This window comes from Eublepharis macularius, chromosome 6, assembly GCF_028583425.1.
Source record: "Eublepharis macularius isolate TG4126 chromosome 6, MPM_Emac_v1.0, whole genome shotgun sequence".
NCBI lineage: Eukaryota > Metazoa > Chordata > Lepidosauria > Squamata > Eublepharidae > Eublepharis > Eublepharis macularius.
Window position 1 is genome coordinate 109866086 of NC_072795.1, and position 20645 is coordinate 109886730.

Here is a 20645-nt window from a genome sequence, read left to right on the forward strand (position 1 = left end):
TCTCGCCGGCTCTGCCCCGGCCGCCATGGCGACGCCCCGCCCCACTCGGCCTTGCCCGGCGGCCGCCGAAGCCAAGGGAAGTCCGCGCTCTATGGCGGAAGGAGGCCGAGCGGCGGCGCGCGGCGATGAAGTAACCGCGAGGCCTCGCGAATGCGTCTGAGCCGGCGGGGGAAAGAAGCGCCGGTGAGAGGGGAGCCACGAGCGGCGCCTGAGGGAGTGGAGGGTCGGTGTTCCATCGTAAGCTGCTCCCTTCCGAAGAAGACCGCGTGTGGTTTGCATTTAATCTCCATAAATGCTAAAATAAAGAGCATTTGGGTGGTACTTTAAAGGCTTGCCGAGTTTTATTCCAGGATAAATGGTCGAGGACGGCACAACTTATTTGACCTAAGAGGTTTGGGCAATAAACAGCAGGGTCGGGGGGCTATAAGACGTCCAGTTCCAACCTAATCAGGAAAACTACGGAGGCCGTTCCGCTATTGTTACTATGCCCGCTAGCACTTGTTGGGCCCCCCTGAAGTTTTGCTAAAACTGTTTTCATAGTGAGATAAAAATCCCAAGTTTTTGTTCAAGCTGAGGTGGGAGAGGTAGTTTCACTTGACGAAAATGTTACAAGTTGCACATCTATTTTAGCTGTTCAACTACCCTTCTGGAAATCTCCGAGGGAGGGAGTAGCTTATTTATTTATTTATTTATTTACATTATTTGTCTGCCTTGGGTCTCAGTGAGAAAAGCAGGCTATAAATAAATCAATTGAAATGAAATAAATTTATAATCTGCATTGCCAGTGTTTATCACTTTCTTGTTCCTGTTTCCAGATACACACACGGTGTATTTTTTTCCCTTTAGGATTAGCCAAAATATAAGTTCTCTCGATCACTTTGTTATGGCAAGATCCAGCCTGATGAAGAGTTTGGAGAACTCAAAAAGTTGTATGCTGTTTGGATGGTCTTAATAAAAAGGTACAGTGTAGCTTTTTGGTTGGATCCTGCTTTGGACGAATGTGACTACATACAGCCTGTGTCCAGATAGGGGCTTCAAAAATTTTGGGTGCAGGCAACTTGCCACTATCCAGTAGAGTTTATATGCCAATAAATTCTGCCCAGGCCATTTGTTTATTTGCCATATTTTTATCCTGCTCTTTCCCCAAGAAATTTCAGACAGCACACATGTTACTTTTATCCTATTTTATCCTCACAATAATCCTGTAAGGCAGGTCATGCTGAGAGTGTGACAGGCCCAAAGTTACCCAATGAGTGTCACGGCCCAGTGAAACTTTTCTTGTCGTTTTACAAGACAGAATAATCGGTTCAATAGCAAATGGGTCATTAGGAAGTTTATAAATCTGTCTTTGACATCTTAACAAAAATAGGCTGAGGCATGTTCTGGAGAAAAGTTTCTAAATTTGGCAATGATGAGATTAGCATATAATGTTGGAAGAGTTATTTTACATTCCTTTTTTGCGAAGGATTGCAATATTTCTTTTTAAAGGGTCCTCTGTTATACAGAATGGAGAGGGAGTTATGCCTTGCAACTGTGGAAGATGCAGTCCGGTACCAGCTATTTCTGTTAACACACAAACAAGAAGCATCCGAGCATCACCAAGAAATTCTTCAGTCATATATTGAAAAGATACTAGCACAATTTGCACCCATCCTCGTTTCCTATATCTGGCAAAACCAGCCATTTAATCTCAAGTATAAGCCCGCCAAAGGTAAAGTTTGTTTTCTCCTGACATTTCTTAATGTGGAGAAGGGTCTCCTAGTTCTTCAGAAACTGGCAAAACATAGAAGTGATGATACTGTGGCAGAAATTCAGATAAAAGACACTGTCTATAATTTTACATCAAATTAATATTATTTCTGCAAATCCAGTTGTATACCATACTGTCATTGAGATCAGCTCTTTGTGCAGATCTTCATTTCATAAAGCATATTGAATGTCATGAGAATGTTAAAGTTTTGATTTCTTAATGGAAAATTAAACAATCATTTAGCCCTTTTTCATGCATTTCATATAGTATTTTAAAACATACTTTATTTACCATGTATTTGACTGGTTTCTATTATAAAAAAGAAGCTTGAAATGAATCAATTAAACTGTTTATAAAGGGAAATTGAGCCTTCTCAGATGAACCCAGTTGTTCATTTTATTTATTATTTATGTCATTTATGCTCCAACTTTCTCACTGAGACTCAAGGTGGATTACCCAGTATGAGATTAGTACAGTCAGTATAAAGTACATTTCAATACAGTATCAAGGACATTTCCATAAACAATGCCATAGGGTAAATAGATACAAGTTTAAAAGTCATAGTATTAGCAAGAATCCAATACAGAGTAGAAAAAATAACTGAAACAATCAATTCTAGAACTAACATTAAACAACATGGAGCACAGGTGGTGCATAGGTGTACATATTTAAAGCAACAGATAATATGTAAGACAATATAATGATGAAGTCTATGGTCCCTAATTCATTAGCAAGGCATCTGAGACCCCCATCCCTACAATACAGCCCTCTCATTTTGAATAGTTCGCTTTTGCATCGTTTATGGAAAGCCAGGATAGTGGGAGCCCTCCTCAGACAGATCATTCCACAGGAAAGGGGCCACTACAGAGAAAGCCCGTGTATGGGCTGCTACTGACTTCCCCGTGTGCAGCCTGGCACCTGCAGTAGACCCTGTTCAGATGAGCGAAACTGCCATGAAGGAACATAGGGAGGTGGTCCCATAGGTATGCCGGACCAAAGCCGTGAAGAACTTTGTATGTAATAACCAATACCTTGAACTGAGTACGGTAACTGATGGGTAGCCACTGGAGTGACTGTAGGATGGGATGGGCTCCTGCTTGCTCCTGATAACAGTCGAGCTGCAGCGTTCTGCACTAGTTGGAGCCTCCTAGTTAACTTAGAAGGGAGATGTATGTATAGAGCATTACAGTAGTCAAGCTTTGATGTTACCGTAGCATGGATCCAAGTGGCCAAATCAGCCGTGTCAAGATAAGAAGCCATCTTCCAGGCTAGAGTGAGGTTGTAGAAAGCATTTTTTTGCCGCTGCCTTAACTTGTTTTTCTAGTAATAATGCTGGATCCAGTATAACTCCTAGGCTCTTAACTAGGGTCTTAACTGCAAGGGTCAGAAGAACTCCATCGAAAATGGGGAGTACAATGTCCTTCAAGATCTCTGGCTTCCCAACAAGCATCACTTCAGTCTTGTCTGGGTTCAATTTTCAATTTGTTGCTTTTCAACCATTTCACCACAGCTGTCAGGCAGTGATCTAAGATTTCTACTGCATCCTGTGGGGACCTGGATAGTGAGATATAGAGTTAGGTGTCATCTGCATATTGATGACATCCAACTCCATATCTGTGAATGAGTTCTCCTAAAGGCTTTACATAGAGGTTGAATAACATGGGAGATAAGATTGCGCCCTGCAGAACCCCACAAGATAGTTCCCATTCTGGAGATAGCTGATCTCCAACGGCAACCCTTTGAGTCCACTCCAAGAGAAACTACTTAAACCAGTCCAGGGCACATCCTTTAATGCCCACTTCTGTTTCTAAACACCTCAACAGGATGGCATGGTCTACTGTGTCAAAGGCTGCAGATAGATCCAGGAGGAGCTGTCCCATGCCCTGGTCTGAATCCTGACTGGAAAGGGTCCAGAGTGCTAAGAGTTATCCAAGAAGATCTGGAGTTGGTCAGCTACTGCTCTCTCAATCACCTTGCCCAGAAAAAGCAGATTAGAGACTGGGTGATAATTGGCCACATCATTTTTGTCTAGGGATTTTTTTAAAGTAGCATACGGATAACCGCCTGTTTGAGATGCTGGGGAAAGCTGCCTTGAGTTAGCGATTGATTTACAATAGACCTCAGTGGTTCACTTATGTGGTCCTTACTTGATGTTAACAGCCAGGATGGACAAGGATCAAGCGCACAAGTAGTGGTTTTCATAGACATCAAGATCCTGTTAAGATGTGTCATTGTGATTGGTTCAAAGCAGTCCAAATGTAAACTGGATGGTGTATTAAGCATTTCTTCTATCTTGTTTGCATTGCAGCTAGCATCTAGATCAGAGTGTATTTGTGCTATTTTACTTCCTCGCCCCTGCCCTATACAAGTATGAAATAATGAAAAAAAATGTTTAATTTTAGTAATTTATTTGATTGTTATTAGGACATTTGATTGTCATTAAATCAATCTGTGTTATGTGTCTCTTCCTCTTTTCTAGGAGATATTCCTGCTCATATTGGTGGTCTCACAAAATTTGGGGATAACATTGAAGATGAATGGTTCATCGTATACCTTATAAAGGAAATTACAAAAGAATTTCCAGAGTTGGCAGCTAGGTACATACTCTGTACTAACAACAGTTTGCATATCAAAATTTGAATACTTTATGCTACTTCTGTGTGGTGTTGGAGAGTGCCATGAAGTCTTAGTTGACCTATAGTGACCCCTGGCAGGGTTTTCATGGCAAGGTACTATCAGAAGTGATTTGCCATTGTGTGCCTCTGCAACCCTGGTCTTTGTTGGAGGTCTCCCATCCAATTACTAACTAAGGCTGATCCTGCTTAGCTTCTGAGACCTGATAAGATCAGGCTCACCTGGGCTATCAAGGTCAGGGCATGCTACTTCTATAGTGACAGGTTAACCAAAATATGAATGTTTGGTAACGCTGCAAGAATATGCATTCGGTTTCTTTTATCAGGTACCTTTCCATTGTATTGATGTAAAACAAAAATTGGTCTATGGGGTTTTTTAGCAGTAAGTTTAAATAAATGTATAATTTAAGCTTTTCATAAATATAGCAAGTTGGCAGAAATTTTGGCAGTCATTTTTCTGTCTGAATTGTCCACTATGTGGGCAAAAAATGCACAAACAGGATGAGGTTCTGAGCCTACATAATTGAATTTTTTAAAAGTTGCTTTAAAACACACACATACATAATGCAGTTACACTGTTTTGCAGTTGGCAGCACAAACCCATTTCTGTCTTCTAGACCTGTGCTGTAACTTTTGTAATAATAGTGCAGCAGTATAGTACTTTGCTTGTCCCAATAATGAATGCTCTGCGTTAGTTTAGTTATCTCCATTCCAGATCTAGGTCTACACAGCCTTTTTTTTTGTCAATTAGGCCTTTGCTTGTATTGTCTGTGTTGATTGCAAAAAAATGTTTGCGAGAATTTGTGCAGGATGAAAGCATTAACATGAATAGCCTTACAGTACAGTATTTATTCGGAAGCATCAACCATTGGGTTCAACAGGACTTGCTTCTTAATATTTGTGTATTCTGTAATTCATTTTGAATGTTATGTGAAGTGGGCATATTAGTTTGTGTGAAAATGTTCAGGTATTAATGCCTCTGTGACTAGAGATGGGGGGCAAATCCCTGAAAGTTAACAGTGCCGATTTGGTTTTGCTCTCATAGAAGATACTTCAAGTAAGGTTTAGTTGACTATTAATAATAAAGGAAAATTACCAACCTTTTATTCAAGTGAATAGAGGTGTCTTGGTTTAGATAAGGAGATAACAGATGTAGACTTCTTTGTGCATATCATTTGCTGGATGATTTGCCACAGATGTAAGTAAGAATTGTGCCCATATATGTTGATGTTGTATTTTCATTAGGTTCAAATTCCTTATCTCTGGTACAAATACACTGCTAGAGCTGGATTGGAGCAAGAGTTCATGTTTATATAAGTATCATTTGTTTGGATAGGGTGGATGATAATGATGGTGAATTCCTGCTGATAGAAGCAGCTGACTACCTTCCAAAGTGGCTGAATCCTGACAGTAGCATCAATCGGGTAAGAGATTAAAGAATGCAGACTACCAAAGCAGCAATAAATTTAAATAATACTTTTGTGTGTTTAATCAATGTATCTAATTCTCAACATGGACCTATCTGGCTGCTTAAATCCCCTGCAAAATTATAGAAGCAGTGTTTGTAGTTCTAAGAAATGAATGATCTCTGAATCCTCAGTGACTGTTGCTAGGCAGCCACAACAGCATTGTCAGCTTTCAAGCCTTGGTTTCTGTCAGTAAAGGGCAGGGGGAGGGGGCAGGGAACTTTCCCAGGTGGGCTGTTGGGACCAGACCCAGTAACAACTAGCAGATGACTTGCTTCCATGACTCGCCCAGGCCTAGCTCCTTATTACTGTTCAACAGCAGTTGCTGCACAAAATCCAGTGTGGTATAGTGGTTCAATTTTCAAACTAGGATTTGGTAGACCCCGGTTCAAATCATCACTCTGTCATGGAAGTTCACTGGGTGACCTTGGGCTGGTCACACATGCTCAACCTAACCCTCCTCACAAGGGTTGTGAAGATAAAGTGGAGAAGAATTGTGTAAACTGCTTTGGATCCCCATTGTGGAGAAAGACAAGGTATAAATGAAGTAAATAATAAATATAGCTGAAGATAGGGGGCAGATAAAAGATAGGTTGGTTGTTTGGTGTCTGGAAAGAAGAGAAGGAAACGGAAAGGTGAGGATATAGGGGCTGCCAGGAAGAGGGAAAGAAAATAATGTGAAGAGGGAGGGATACAAGGAAAAGTGAGGTGCCCCCACATGTTCTTGTGGGTTTCCCATTGCACAAGTTGGCCAGAGTTTTCCTGGAGAGAGTCTTCTGGGAGAGGGAAGGAGGGAAAGTTGAAGACGGTGTCAGATAAAAGTAGGCTGGCTGGTAGGTGGGAAGGAGCGAAGGAAGCGGGAAAAGGGGAGAAGTTCTGGGAGCTGTCAGGGAAGGGAAAAAGAAAATGGTGGGGGAGGGGAAAGTGAGATGCCCCCCACAAGCTTTTATGGGTCCCATGTTTTTATGTGTATATTTCTCCTGAGATACAGTGTTCTCAATAACTTTTTGGGTAAGAAAAGTGTATAATTTTTTGATTAGGTGTTCATGCACTGTGGAGAATTGTGCATAATTCCACCACTGAACGTTCCTGAAAAGGAGACTTTACTACCTGTTACCAGTCCTACAGTTCTTCAGGCACTGAAGTTACTATCTACCCATTCTGGGGACTTTGTAGCTGCAAAATCTATTAGAGCAGCAATAGATAAGCGCATCCGTGGGTAAGTGACCTATTCAGAGCCAATATTTCTGTTGTTTATTGCATGGGATATTTTACGCACTACTTAAGCATATATGTTAAATGGTCTGTCTCTTTTTAATGATTTTTTAAAAGTTGTTTTACCCTCAAAACAGACAGATTTGTATAGATGGCTTCTCATAGAGGGACCACTGCAAATTCTGACCAGATTTTTAAGTTATATTGTAATTTAGGGGTTGTAATCAATAACAACCAGAGCTGGACTCATATATAGCTTTGTAAAAATTATTGCACTGATCGTTTATCAGAATTTTTAATCTTCTGTATGAAGATAATGTGGCATAACTGTCATCAAACGTAGATTAAAAATAGTCACGCAAAGGTCTACTCATCATCATCATCATCATCATCATCATAGTACTTGTGTGCCATCAAGTCACAGCTAACTCATGGTGACCCCCCCTCATGAGGTTTTCAAGGCAAGAGATGAGCAGAGGTGGCAACCCCAGACTTCCTTGGTGGTCTCCCATCCAAGTACTCACTGTGGCCAACCCACTTCAGCTTCCAAGCTCTGATGAGATTGAACTAGTCTGGGTTGTTAGGCTGCTGGTCTTCTCTTAGGGTAGTAAATTACTTTCTTTTCAGACTTTTGAACCACTAACAGTGCAATCCTAAGAACTAAGCCCCATTGAAATCTGAGTAGAGTAAACCTGCTTAGGATTACTCTTGAAAGTCATTTATGGCAGAAAAAGGAGGTAACTGATTTTCCTTCCCTGTGTCTTCAGCTGATGCCTGTGCAGATTTTGCAGACTGTCCACTTCATTAGTCAACTTAAGTTTGCTACTTAAGTTGTTCAGAGATCTTTGCTTTCTTAAATATTCTGCTTGATTCTTGTGTTTTTAAAGACAAAAACAGGAAATCTGTTCATATAAGGAAACTGCTAGAGCAGTGTTTCAACAATGATACCATTTTGTGCCACAGGTATCCTGAGAAAACCCAAGCTTGCCTTCACCGAGCTCACTGTTACCTTCCAATAGGCATTGCAGCAGTGCTGAAGCAAAATCCTGGGTTAGTGTCTGCGGCAGTCCAAGCTTTTTACCTGCGAGACCCCATTGACTTAAAAGCATGCCGCATTTTCAAAACATTTCTTCCTGAAACACGCACAATGATTTCAGTAAGTGATGAAGCAACCTGGAGCCAATATTTTTTACTCAGTGAATCACATGATCACATGTTGATTAGGCTGTTTTATTTGACTTTTTGAATGTTATCATTGCATTATGTTCCTATAACGCTGCCTGAGATGCAGAACTTACTAAAACTTGCTGGAATCCACTTCTGTGAGAAGCTTTCCTGAGGTCTTTGGTGATTTTTCTCCTTTGAATGTATCCCTTCACATTACATGGATGACACTTGAAAGTTCAGGAGTTGTTTTCTATGGTATGTAAGGGCTGTTCAGGGAAGGGAGTGCCTGAGTCTTGCTGCATGAACAGAAGTTTGCACACAGACCTTTAGCTCAGGCATGGCATTTCTGTCATGAGCCCCTCTGACCAGCCCAGTGACTCTGACTTGGAGGGCTCAGGGAAGCAAGAGGACCAGAGGGAACAGGTGTTAAGGAACAAAACTCCAGCAAAGATAAGTTTGGGGAAGAAATACTTTAAAGTTTATTTTAAAACAAACTGCTGCAGCAGAAGTCTCAGTGAGAACTGCTATGCCAAATTTGAACAAAACTTTTACAGATAGTGCCAAACATCTTTGTTTGTCATGCACAAAACATACAAAGGGATTGTTTTACTGATGCCTCTATCGTATTGATAAGATTAAGTTTAGCAACTTCTACTGATGTTCTAGCAAGTCTGCATGCTGAAACTGCTTGCTTTAAGGAAAGCATTTTTGCAGGCCTTGATGTGCTGGTATGTGACAGTCTCGTTTAGGACTATGAGTTGATTTTACAGCAAGGGCCTGACACTGCAGAGACCCCTGTTGACCACGCTCCAGCAGTGCCAGGGGCCTCCCTGCCAGAGCCTGCAAGAGACACCTTGCCACTAACCTCTGAGACAGGACTTCCCAGTAGGACTTCCCTAGGCAGGATGTAAACCCAGAACCATAGCCCCTGAGGACCTGCTCCTGTGCCACAAGAGCAGCATTAGTGGAGGACCTGCTCCCGTGCCACAAGAGCGCACACTCCCAGACTGGATCCAGAACAGGGCTCTGAGAGCTGGATCCTGACCAAAGCATAGCACAGTCTAAGCCTCCACACTTGGTGGCAAATGCAGCTGAGCCAGATCCAATCCTGGCCTGTTTAGGCTGAGGCTTGGGAAGGCTGCATTTCCGGATACGCTTAGGCACAAGTCCTGTGCTCCCAGCTGCCTGCCTTCAGTTCCAAGGCCCATGCTCCAGTCTGGCCAGGCAAGCTTTGGATCCTTATTCCAGAAGAGCTTGGACCGGGCCTGCCTGAAAAGCATAGGACAATTTCTTAGCTTTAACAGAAAGTGGTAGGACGCTGTGGTACCAATTGTAGTGTGAGCTTTACTTCATCTTGGAGTATTTGATGAACAGGACTGTTGCATTCAAAATTTCCATAACACATGCAAGTCCTGTCTGACAAAGAGAGCTTTGAACAAAGCTCAAAAGCTTGCACCATGGAAATCTTATTTGTCTCTAAGGTCCTACTGGATTCGAATCTCGCTCATGCAATCTTTAGTGTGCAGCTGCATGCCACTTTTGCAGAACATTTCCCAGCCCCGCTTCCAAAAACCTTGTAAATATGAGTTGTGGGTCAAAGTAAATTCAAACAGACAGGAGGATGAGGCATGTGTGTATAATTTTTTTAAAATGTATTTCTAGGTCACTTTTACAAAGTGCCTGTATGCACAGCTGGTTCAGCAGTCTTTTGTACCAGACAAAAGAAGTGGGTACTCATTGCCTCCTCCTTCGCATCCTGACTACAAAGCGTATGATTTGGGCATGAAGTTGGTAAGCATACTCCTTAACATCGTGTTTCAAAGGCAAAATTTTGGTTTGCTAGAGGGCTGATAGACTTTAAAGGTGTGACTTTTAATGAATATTCACAAAACATTTTCCTGATGACATAACTGTGTTTGCTAAGTTGACAAACAAGAGATTACTGGCTGCATTGAGATGTCACATCTTGATGCTTGTCTTGTTCCTTCTTCCCATCACACCTGGAGAATAATTTAAGCTTTTGTGGTTTGGGAAGCCTTGAATCAAAGTTGAGTTTGTTATGTCTGAATGCAGGTTGCTTGGGTAGGTTGAAGTTCGTGGAAGCAAGTGCTGAAGGAAAGGAATGAGACAAAATGCATAAACACAACAAGTAGCTCCGTTTGCCCATAATGTCAGAATGCTGCTCTACGTGATATAGTTGTGGTCCTTTTGGAGTGCTTCCTGGGGCCTTTAGACAGGCAAGATAATTATTTAGACCTTTTCGCAAAGTTCTTCAGCATCCTATTTCTGTTCTGATCTGTAGTATGGTTTGTTGTTGAAGGTCGCTGTGGTCTGTTCCCTTCCCCTTCTCCAGTATACAGCTTACTACAAGTGTGCTTTTAAGTTATTTCAGACACGTCTATACATTTTATCCCAACGTTTAAGAACTGAAGACAAAAAACAAATGTGTTTTGTTTCCTTCCTGTGCGTCTTTACAGGCTCATGGGTTTGAAATCCTGTGCTCCAAGTGTAGTTCAACATTCCCTGATTCCAGGAAAAGTGCGTTGAATGATCCATTATGGGACAACTTTCTGAGCAGCCTGAAGAAAAATGATTATTTTAAGGTATAGATTATTTGTATAGATTTGAAAGAAAGCAAAACTAGTTTAGGAAGTGAAGTTATCTAATCGAAATCTGTGTCACACATTAAATGCCTCCATGCCTGCTGTTGGACATTTCTTAAGCCAGGATATGCCTAGCACTTTCACAATGATGCAGAGTTTGTTGCCAGAACAGAAGAACTGAGGAAATCTTCATCAGTGGAGCAAGAGCTAGCTGAAAGGAAATCCATCCTTCACAGTTGGCTAACAAGTGCAATCCTAAACAGAGTAACATATTCCTAAGCCCATTTACTGCAGTGGATTTAGAAGGGTGTCACTTGGTTTAAGATTGCTCCGTCAGTTTTCTGATTCAGCCTTTTGGTTTGCTTCAAGGTCTTTTCTGTTTGGATTAGGAGCACTCACAACTGAAACAAATGCTGAAATTGGCTGTTAAAGCAACTTGTAATAAAATCTTCCAGCATATTCTTTTTATAGACATATAGAGCTGGAAGGTATACCTAAGGTCATCTAGTCAAACCCCCTGCACACTGCAGAAAATTCACAGCTACCTCCTCCCTACTCGCCCAGTAACCACTGCTCTATGTCCAGAGGAAGGCAAAAGACCTTCAGGATCCCTGGCCAGTTGACCTGAAGGGAAATTCCTTCCTGACCTCAAAGTGGCAGTTGGCAGTACCCTGGGCATATAAGAAAGGGCCACAGGAGCCTAGCACTGGCTCATCTCTTCATGCCCTCCCTCTCACAATCTGCCTAAATTCATACTAAGTCATGAAATCAGCATTGCTGTCAGATGGCTATCTAGCCTTTTCTTAAAAACTTACAAAGGAGGAGAGCCAACCACCTCCCAAGGAAACCTGTTGCACTGAAGAACTACTCTGTCAGGAAGTTTTTCCTAATGTTTAACATTAGACTCTTTTAATTTAATTTTAACTTCTTGATTCTAATCCAATCCTCCGGGGCAACAGAAAACAACTCTACTCCATCGTCTATGTGACCAAAGATGTCTATCATATCACCTCTCAGTCATCTCCTTTCCGGGCTAAATATACCAAGCTCCTTCAGCCTTTCCTCATAAGACTTCTTGTGTTTGTTGATCGTTTTGACGTGTGTTCTCCCCATATTGCACCAGTTTATCTTCTATGTGTTGTCTGTATCATTATACAATGTACTCTAATATGTTGTAATACTAAGATGTGTTTTATTTCAAAAGTTACTTGTTACATTGTGATATTTCATATTCTTTGTTCAGGCAGTTGCTCAATTTTGGGGCTAACGAGCTGAATCCTGCTATTTTGTTTGGCTTGTGCTAGCATATTCCTTTGTCACTTTATAAAGAAAGAATGTGTTACCACAACAAAATGGTGAACTCCAGTATTACTTGCTGGGGATCAGCTTGAGCTCCTCCATTGTCCAGAAATAACTTTAAACATGCAAGTCTGCCAACCATCCATTTGAGTTCTAGGAACTACAGTCACAGTCGTAGAAATGCAACAGATCCTATGCAGAGATGGATTGTTACAGAAAGCCTTACCCTTTCCTATCAACAGTAAAATTAACATTTTTTTCTGCTTTGGATCAATTTGTCAGAATAGTTCAACAGCTGAATAGATCTGAAGAATTCTTGCGCATTGAATTTATTCATTTTGTATTTGTATCCCACCCCTCCTCCAACAAGCTTAGGGTAGTATACATAGTTCTCCCATTCTTGCTTTTATTTTCACAACAGTCCTGTGAAGTAGTTTAGGCTGAGAGAGAATGATTGACCCAAGAACACTCGGTGAGCTTTATGGCTGGGCAGTGATTTGAACCTAGATCTCCACAGGTATAGTCTAAAACTTCAAGCACATTAAACGTTTTAGAGTTCATGGATCTCCCCACAGACACTCTCATTATACTACTTGCAGATATTCTATTAAATGTTCTATCAAAAAAGGGATACATTGGAATGATATTTTTTTCATTTCATAGGGTGAGCTGGAAGGTTCTTCTCAATATCTGCATAAATTGCTTATGGCAGAAAACTATTTTCAGCAGACAGTAATCAATCCACAGTGGTAAGAGCATTGATTTTACTTTCGTAGCTTCTAGACCTGCATTTTTGGTTGATACTTGAGTGCAAGTGCAAGTGTGTATTCTTCAGTGCTGACCTGTTATCTCTAGATTGCTATGCAGTCTTCTTTCATATTTGTGAGCAAGCATTTGCAAAAGGAGGAAATTGCCTCATCCACAAGTGTTTGTAAATACAGATTTGAAGCCTGACTACAGCAAGCATCAGGTGGAGCTGTCATACTGCTGCCTTCTTGCAGCTGCCCCTTGCATACTGTTCTGGATTACTCTGGTCATGCCCGATTCAAATATAGGCGTACGCCTTAAAAGCCCTGAGCATCTAGTTAGCTTTCCTGTATCAAATCATTTAACTCCGGGCATGAGGTACATCACAGATAGTGTCTTAGGTTCATTGCCAGATATTGTATACAACTTATGAAGCCTCTGCTTCAATTTTAAGCCTTTATTATTACAAATTAAGTATTCAGTATTCCTGTTATTAACTCAGTCGACAGAAAATCATATCATAGATCATTAAAAGAGAGCAATTACACAAGTCCAAAAAAGGATCTTACCCAAAGATATGAAGGTCACAGGCAAGGAGCCCCTCCAAAGAGGAAGCTCGTGATTAGTTTAGCTTGTCATATTTTATAGTTTCAGAACCTTTTCTTAACAGTAGCTGCCTCAGAGACTCAAATTCTTGACTAACTAATATCTTACGATTTCATTATCCATATCTGAGACATCTTCTTGAAACAATAGCTGGTTCATTTTTTTCTGTTTTTGTATTAACAAAGTCTATATAGAATTAGTGGTTATAAGTTTCTCATACATCTGAATATCTTTTGTCCCTCCACCAATGTAATTATCCTTGAATAATGTTGCCAGTGTCTATGAAGTTATACATTCCTTCCATTCTCATTTACTCCCTGCACTTGGGCCTTGGTACATTGTATGCATTAGTATGAATTAGATAGCTCTTCTGATCTACACATGGCAATACAACTGTGCAGCTCTGTTGTTTCATGCCTCTCTCCAAGGTTGTTTTATTCTAGGCCCTTTGTGGCCTATCTTGTTAAGAGGTTGGCCTAGCCCAGTTTCTGTGTGTATAGGTATCTTGAACAACTTTCATCGTCATATCCAGCAATTGTTCCCCTATAGTTCTGTCCATATCCATGATAATGCCCTCCAAAACCACTGGCAAGTTAATCTTGTTCCCTCTTGTAAAGCGAAGTCTTGGTAGAGAGAGAACTTTCCTAGCATCTGCTGCTCAGGATTGAACCTGGGTCCTTTTCTATGCAAAGTGTGTTCTGACCACCACCACTACAACCACCCTGACACTCCAGTGGGAGAATTGGCAAAAAACAGGGAACATGTGGTATGAGTGTCAGTGCCTTCTGCTTGCCTAAGAAGGCCTTTAGAGCCTAAAAATGTGTGAAACCCATTTAAAAGGTTGTTTTAAAACCAGTTTAAATCTGCTTGAGCTACATTGTAACCCAGTTTTAGAAATAATAAAATCTCAAAATGTGTACTAGGAATGGGCCGATCTGTCTTTTTTTCTGGCTTGTAAATGTAGCAAAATATGGAAGAGTAGTTCTAAAAAAAAATTGGAAACCTTATTTAATTGCTATTTGGGGTGTGTGGGTTTTTGGGTTGTTTTGGCAGTTCAGTTGTCAGAAGCCCAGGTGAAGAAATTCTCTCAATATTAAAAGCAACCAATTTGGATGATTTTGGAAAAGATGCCTGCAGTCTTCCACCTGAGGATGGTAAGAACAGAGAGCAAAAAGCAAGATCCTGCAGATGACTTGCATATTTACTATGTTCCTTTATGCTGTGGTTGTCATACGTCAGGATTCCCCAACCCAGCACCCTCCAGTACTTCCTCTTAGCTTTTCAGAAAGTGGGCAGGACAGTTGTGAGGTGGGGCTTGTTGGCAGTCCTCAGGGTTTTCCATGGTTGCAGTAGCAGCTGCGGCCGCTGGAGGGTCAGGAGGCCTGGTTAAGTGCCTGGATTTTCCTTCGTCGGTGTGCATTTCAAATCCCCCTTCAGGCTTTCCTTTTTATTCCCCAGTCTTTCTCCCTGCTCTCTTGGGCTTTCCTTAGTTTCTTTTTATTCCCTTTCTCTTCATTCAGAAACAAGCTTTTAAATGTTTTTCACTGTAAAATGTTTTTAAAAACAGTCTCCCTTCCCAAATAAAACTTATGAATATGGAAAGCCAAAGAAAAATTTAAATTATATGAGTGTCCCCAAAAACGTTTGCCAGTCACAGTAGAGATAGTTCTGACCTTGATAGATCCATGGTCTTACTGTGTATAAGGCTGGTTCATGTGTCGGTCGTACAATAAAAAGACACAGAGGCAGTGAGGATAGCTGCGTGGAGGTTAACTAGACCAACTGTTGCCATGAGCTTCTTTTGCAAAGCAGAGAGGGAGCTTTGTTCAGATATTAAAGAGTCCAGGGAGCTGGGCTGTTGCATAAGGTGGTTTAAGTGCTCAGGAGTAGAAGCCCACCCCTTCTTTCTCCAGGCCTGTTGTCCTCCCAGGGGCTGACCCATGCTTCCAACCAAAGCATACATAATACCACCCTGATAGACCAATAGCCAGATTCTAAGGCAGCTTCATGATTTCAGCACAGTTGCTATGCGATTATTTTGCAAAGTGAGGAGGGAGGTATTGTCTTTGGCTCTGCCTTATGTGGCAGCCATTTGCGGATGGTGCCAACCCCTCTCAAAATCCCAAAGTTGCCTGCAAGCTCAAAAAGGTTGGGGACCCCCTGCCTTAGATTTTGTGTTTTTACAACACACTATGGAGATAAATGAATAGTTCTCCTACCAAAGAAATAAAAGTTATGGAGTAGTGACCTTACTGTTTCCCAGTGTTGCAGTAATTTTACAATAGCTTTCTATTCCTGAGTAGCAAGGTATCTTTTTCAAAAATGCAGGTGCAAAGGCAAATTAGAATTTTTCCCCCCCATGTCTTAGCATGTTTGTAATGGTTAATGTCACACTAAGATCTGGGAGACCTAGGTTCAGACCCACTCTGCCGTGGAAGCTTGCTGAGTGACCCTGGGCTACACACTCTGTCTTACCTATCTTGCAGGTTGAGAATAAAATGGAGGAAAAAAGAACTATTAAAAGCTGCTTTGAGTTCCCATGGTAAAGGGCAATACACATGTTGTAGAAAAGTAGTTGAGGACAAAATGAAGTTCAACCCAGAGATCAAACTGAAATCTCAGTACTCAGCCTCCCTTCCTCATTTTCTCCTATGCACACATTTATCTTCGTAATTCACTTTACATTGGTGGCTCTTGCATATCAAATTGAACGTTGCCCAGAGGAATTAAAGAGCACTCACTGCGCTGTGTTGGTCTTTGAAATGCTACAAAACATTTTGTTAACGGTGTTCTCTGGTTTGTGGCTGCAAAACAAGCCCTTGCATTCAGATCCTGCCTCTGCCTGGGTTACTCTCTTCCGATCTGTGTCATTTTCATCTTTGAGTCTGCCTCTCAGCTCCTGGCATATCCTGCTAGTTCTTTCCTTTGGCTTCATATACATGATATTTAAAAGATGCTCCCTGATTGTGCCTTTTAGCTTTAAGCTGTGCAAAAATATAGCAGAATATTCTATGAAGGTATCTTAGACACGCAAATTGTTGTGGTTAGGATGTTAGGCTAGGAGCTGGGAAACTCACGTTCAGATCCCCACTTTGCCATGACTTTGGGCCAGTTTCTCAGCCTCACCTGCCTTACAAAGTTCTTGTGAAAATAAAAGGGAGAGGAGAATGAGCTCCATGGGTAGAAGGTCAGGATTTTTTTTAAAAAAATGGACTGAATAAACAAATGTCTCATTTTTAATGTACAGAACTTCACTTCCAGTGTATGTATGCATTTTATTGTAACGGTCCTTAGACCAGCTATACATACATACAATGTATAGAACAAAACATGGTGCTGATGTTTACCCTGGAAGCACAAAAGCACTGGAATTTATTTCTTTTCCTATTGTCTCCATAGAACAGTAACAAATTGCCATAACTAGTTCATTTTATAGTTAACTCTGTTCACATTTTAGACAGTGAAGGCTTTGGAAATAAACCTTTACATTGAATGTACAGCTGCATTCCCCATCTTATTTCAGATGAAGATTGGTTGGAGATCACTCCAGATGGTCTGGAAAAGATCCTTAAAGAGGCAAAAGGAACCAGTGAGTCTGCTTCTACTTCAAAGGAGGAGGAACAGAGCTACGACTTATCCGAAGTGACCCAAAGCATGAAGGCATTCATGTCTAAAGTCTCAACACACGAAGGAGCAGAAATTCCATGGTATGCATTTAAATGCTAGGTCACTTTAGATTCATTTAGTGTATTTCTGTATTACAGTGATTTGGCCAGGAATTCAGCTTTCTGCACAATCCTTGCAAAATTTTTGATGGGCTCAGGTGAACCTCATATGCTGCCATAGAGATGGGAAAAAACTGCAAATAATGAGTATTTGAAAATCCCCCCCCCCCAAACCGGGAACAAATGGGCTGTGATTGGCTTAAAAAACTTACATCATGGGTATTTTTTTAAAAAACTTACCTGTAAACTAGTGAAGTTGTTCTTATTTGAATCATCTATACTATGAATTCTGCCAGCATTCTCAACTAAAGCTGCACATGGACACAAATTATTTTATAGAAGACTAGCCATGTGACCCTGGCAAAAATAAAAGTTTTGTGTCAACTGAAAGGTCAACCATTTATGTAGACAAGATCCTACATCTGGTGAAAGTATATTTTTGTTTATGGAAGATCATACCATGACTGTGTTGTACTGATTTTGTTCTTTTGGATAGATAATAGTATTTCTCAGTTGCCATAATCATGTATACAAAAAATTCCAAACTTCTTCTTTCAGGACATCTTCTGAAGCCCATGTCACTTTTGATGTTGACTCATTCACAAATGCTCTAGACAGAATTTTAGGTGAGTTGGGGGGGGGGCGCAGAGGATAAATACCTTCATAGAAATCCTGCATCTCCCGCCTACATGCACATGCACACGCACGCACACACACACACACACACAAATGATTAGCAACAACTTTAATGTATTGGCTTTTCATTGCTCTTTTTGAGAGCCAGTTTGGTGTAGTGGTTAAGAGTGGGAAGACTCTAATCTGGAGAACCGAGTTTGATTCCCCACTCCTCCGCTTGAAGCCAGCTGGGTGACCTTGGTTCAGTCACAGCTTCTAGGAGCTCTCTCAGCCCCACCCACCTCACAGGGTGTTTTGCTGTAGCGATAATAATGACATACTTTGTAAACCGCTCTGAGTGAGTATTAAGTCATCCTGAAGGGCGGTATATAAATCGAATGTTGTTATTGCTTTGTTTCTAGGGTCAAGTTCAGAAGAATTAGACTCAGATGATTTGGAGGAGGAAGAAGAGTTTGAATTCCTTGATAGTGATGAAGCATTTGAACTAAAAACTGATAATCAAGAGGAAACACAGGATGAAGCAGTGGGAAGCCTCAAATCATATATGGATGAAATGGACAATGAACTTGCATCCACCAATATTGGGAAAAGCTTCACCACCCAGCAAAGAACGGTATGTTTAAGTTAGGCCTCCTTTCCTGTGACCAGTGAAAAGGGAAGGCTAAGCTTCTGATTTGCACAGTGCTTCTAAAATTTGGCCTTGTTTTTGCCAGCAGCTTGCATTTTCATCTGGATTTAAAGTTTAAAAGGGGGCTATATGTAATACTAATAAAAACAACCTAAGTTTCTAATTCTCTGCATTTATTACAGGTTGATTCTGGCAACATGTATTCATCTCAGGATACTGATAGCAATTTGAAAGACGATTTTGGTGCGGAAGCTGCTGACTTAACACCTGTAGATATAGATCTCAACCTTGTGTCTAATTTGCTGCAATCATATAATGCTCAAGTTGGACTAGCAGGACCTGCCTCCAATATTCTGCAGAGCATGGGGGTACGTTTGCCTGAAAATACAGACCACAAACCTCATTAGGAGTTCAAGGATGCAATAATCTGGATTCCTTTTCAGGATTAACAGCAGCACTGCAAGAAATGATTGTCTGTCCCTGTCGGTCGGTCTGTCTCTCTTTGAATGAATGTATCAAACTGAGACTCCAGAGACTCATTTTGCAAGCAGCTTAAAATATGAGTGAAAGTGTTCTTCATTAACCTTCTGTTAACCCTTGTGCAATCTCTTTTCTCAAAAAGTCTATTATTGCCATAATTGCATTTGCATATTAAGTCATCCTGATTTCGTATCAAGATAAAGAAAATTAACTCTCTGAAATATTTTTCCGTACATGTTTTTATCATCATTAGAAGATATGCAAACCTGTTTTCTTCATGCCACTGGCTGTGATCTGACCACTTTGTTCTGTTTGTGCCAGTAGCATGTTTCTATAGAGCCTAAGACCTTGTGCTGATGTAAGACATAACATAATAAATAATTTGTAACATAATAAATAATTTTAAATATTTGAAATTCAAAATTGGTAAGATCAGAAACTATTAAAGTGTTCCCTTTAACATTTCTTTACAGTATTATATAATTAGGGGCCTAAGTTGATGCAGGCAAAACTCTGCTTTATTTTAGATATTAATGAGGTCAGGCAGACATTACTCCAGTTAGCCGTTCATATATGAGCTTAAAATATTTTCATGTTGTTTTCTCCATCTTTGTCGGCTTCATAGGCTAGATAGGTACAGAAATTTTTGCAAGGGCTGAATTGGCCTATCAGTCTTTGGACTTCCCGCTAGCAGGAAGCTGAGGCCTACTTTTAGCAAAGGGGGGGACACCATGTGGTTTCCTGGCCAGCTATTGCCAAATCAAGTTTGTCTTTTGCTTTAATGTCCTTTCCCTGTCTTAGTATGCCAGTTTCCCACCTGTAATATTTAATATTAATACTAATTCTATCATTTGCCAAAGGATGGTGGAATTTGCCAGAGTGAAATGTTACAAGTTTAATGTGACATAAAAATGTGGCAAGTCAAACCAAACTGTTGCTTTCCAGAAGCCATTTTTTGTTCAAATAATAATTTTCCACAAGATCTAATATTCTTCAGGAGAGATTTTTGTTGATTCACCTCTCCTGCTATAGACTTCCTACTAGTCCCTTACACTGTCCCTAGGGGTCCACTTCCCCTCAGGACCAGCATTGCAGGGCACATTGGGGCGGGGGGGGGGGGAGAGATGAGACAGTCCCATTCTGCTGATAAATTCCTCCCAGCAGGGAGATTTACTGCAGGTACTAAGGCACTGTTTTTAATTTTAAGAGTGGTGCATCTGATGAAAATGTCATGATAAATGTTAATTTGCTACCATACTTCTTTCTGGTTTCTCCTCATTTTGTAAGCAGACCATGGTCGACCTCTCTCATTTTACCACCTAAGTTTTTGTCACTTGATCTGCTTTGGTTTAGCTTTTCACACATCTCAGTGTTAAACTTAGTTGACTTGTGTGTATGTGTGTATATATATTGAGCATTGTGATGTATATAAAATGCCATAAACTAAACTTTGGAGGCTATCTAATCATTTTACTAACATTTCTGTTTTCATGGAACAGTATGCACTGTCTAGCCCTTAACTTTATTCTACAACATTCTGAAAATTCAGTGTTCCAGCATGTTCTAGAAAACAGAACAGGCTAACAGAGATTTAGATGCAAAATTCTTCTTCCTGGAAATGGCTCCCCATGTTATAGAATGACATGTTTCTTCTCTTTGTAACGTATGCTATCCCTGTGGGCTTGAGGGT

At 40.8% G+C, this 20645-nt stretch overlaps 1 protein-coding gene across 8 annotated transcripts; it reads left to right on the forward strand.

Moving 5' to 3' along the window:
* The first annotated feature begins 94 nt into the window (after positions 1-94).
* ECD (ecdysoneless cell cycle regulator) lies at positions 95-20403 on the forward strand. Of its 8 annotated transcripts, none has more exons than XM_054982548.1 (15): positions 95-183; positions 847-959; positions 1506-1711; positions 4230-4347; positions 5720-5807; positions 6890-7068; positions 8028-8220; positions 9894-10022; positions 10709-10834; positions 12797-12882; positions 14540-14640; positions 17010-17193; positions 17770-17837; positions 18249-18460; positions 18658-20403. In XM_054982548.1, exons 2-15 carry the CDS (start codon positions 943-945, stop codon positions 18880-18882), a joined length of 1932 nt encoding a protein of 643 aa, XP_054838523.1. In that variant the 5' UTR covers positions 95-183; positions 847-942; the 3' UTR covers positions 18883-20403. The 8 variants fall into 8 exon arrangements, with proteins under 8 accessions (XP_054838523.1, XP_054838522.1, XP_054838526.1 ...); XM_054982547.1 differs by having other exon boundaries at positions 143-223; XM_054982544.1 differs by having other exon boundaries at positions 151-237.
* The last annotated feature ends 242 nt before the right edge of the window (positions 20404-20645 follow it).

What these genes read in the sequence shown, in the direction of transcription:
- ECD (XM_054982548.1), top strand. An exon ending in ACAGTAATCAATCCACAGTG is followed by an intron (nt 12,883 to 14,539) that starts GTAAGAGCATTG and finishes TTGTTTTGGCAG; the next exon opens with TTCAGTTGTCAGAAGCCCAG. An exon ending in CAGTCTTCCACCTGAGGATG is followed by an intron (nt 14,641 to 17,009) that starts GTAAGAACAGAG and finishes ATCTTATTTCAG; the next exon opens with ATGAAGATTGGTTGGAGATC.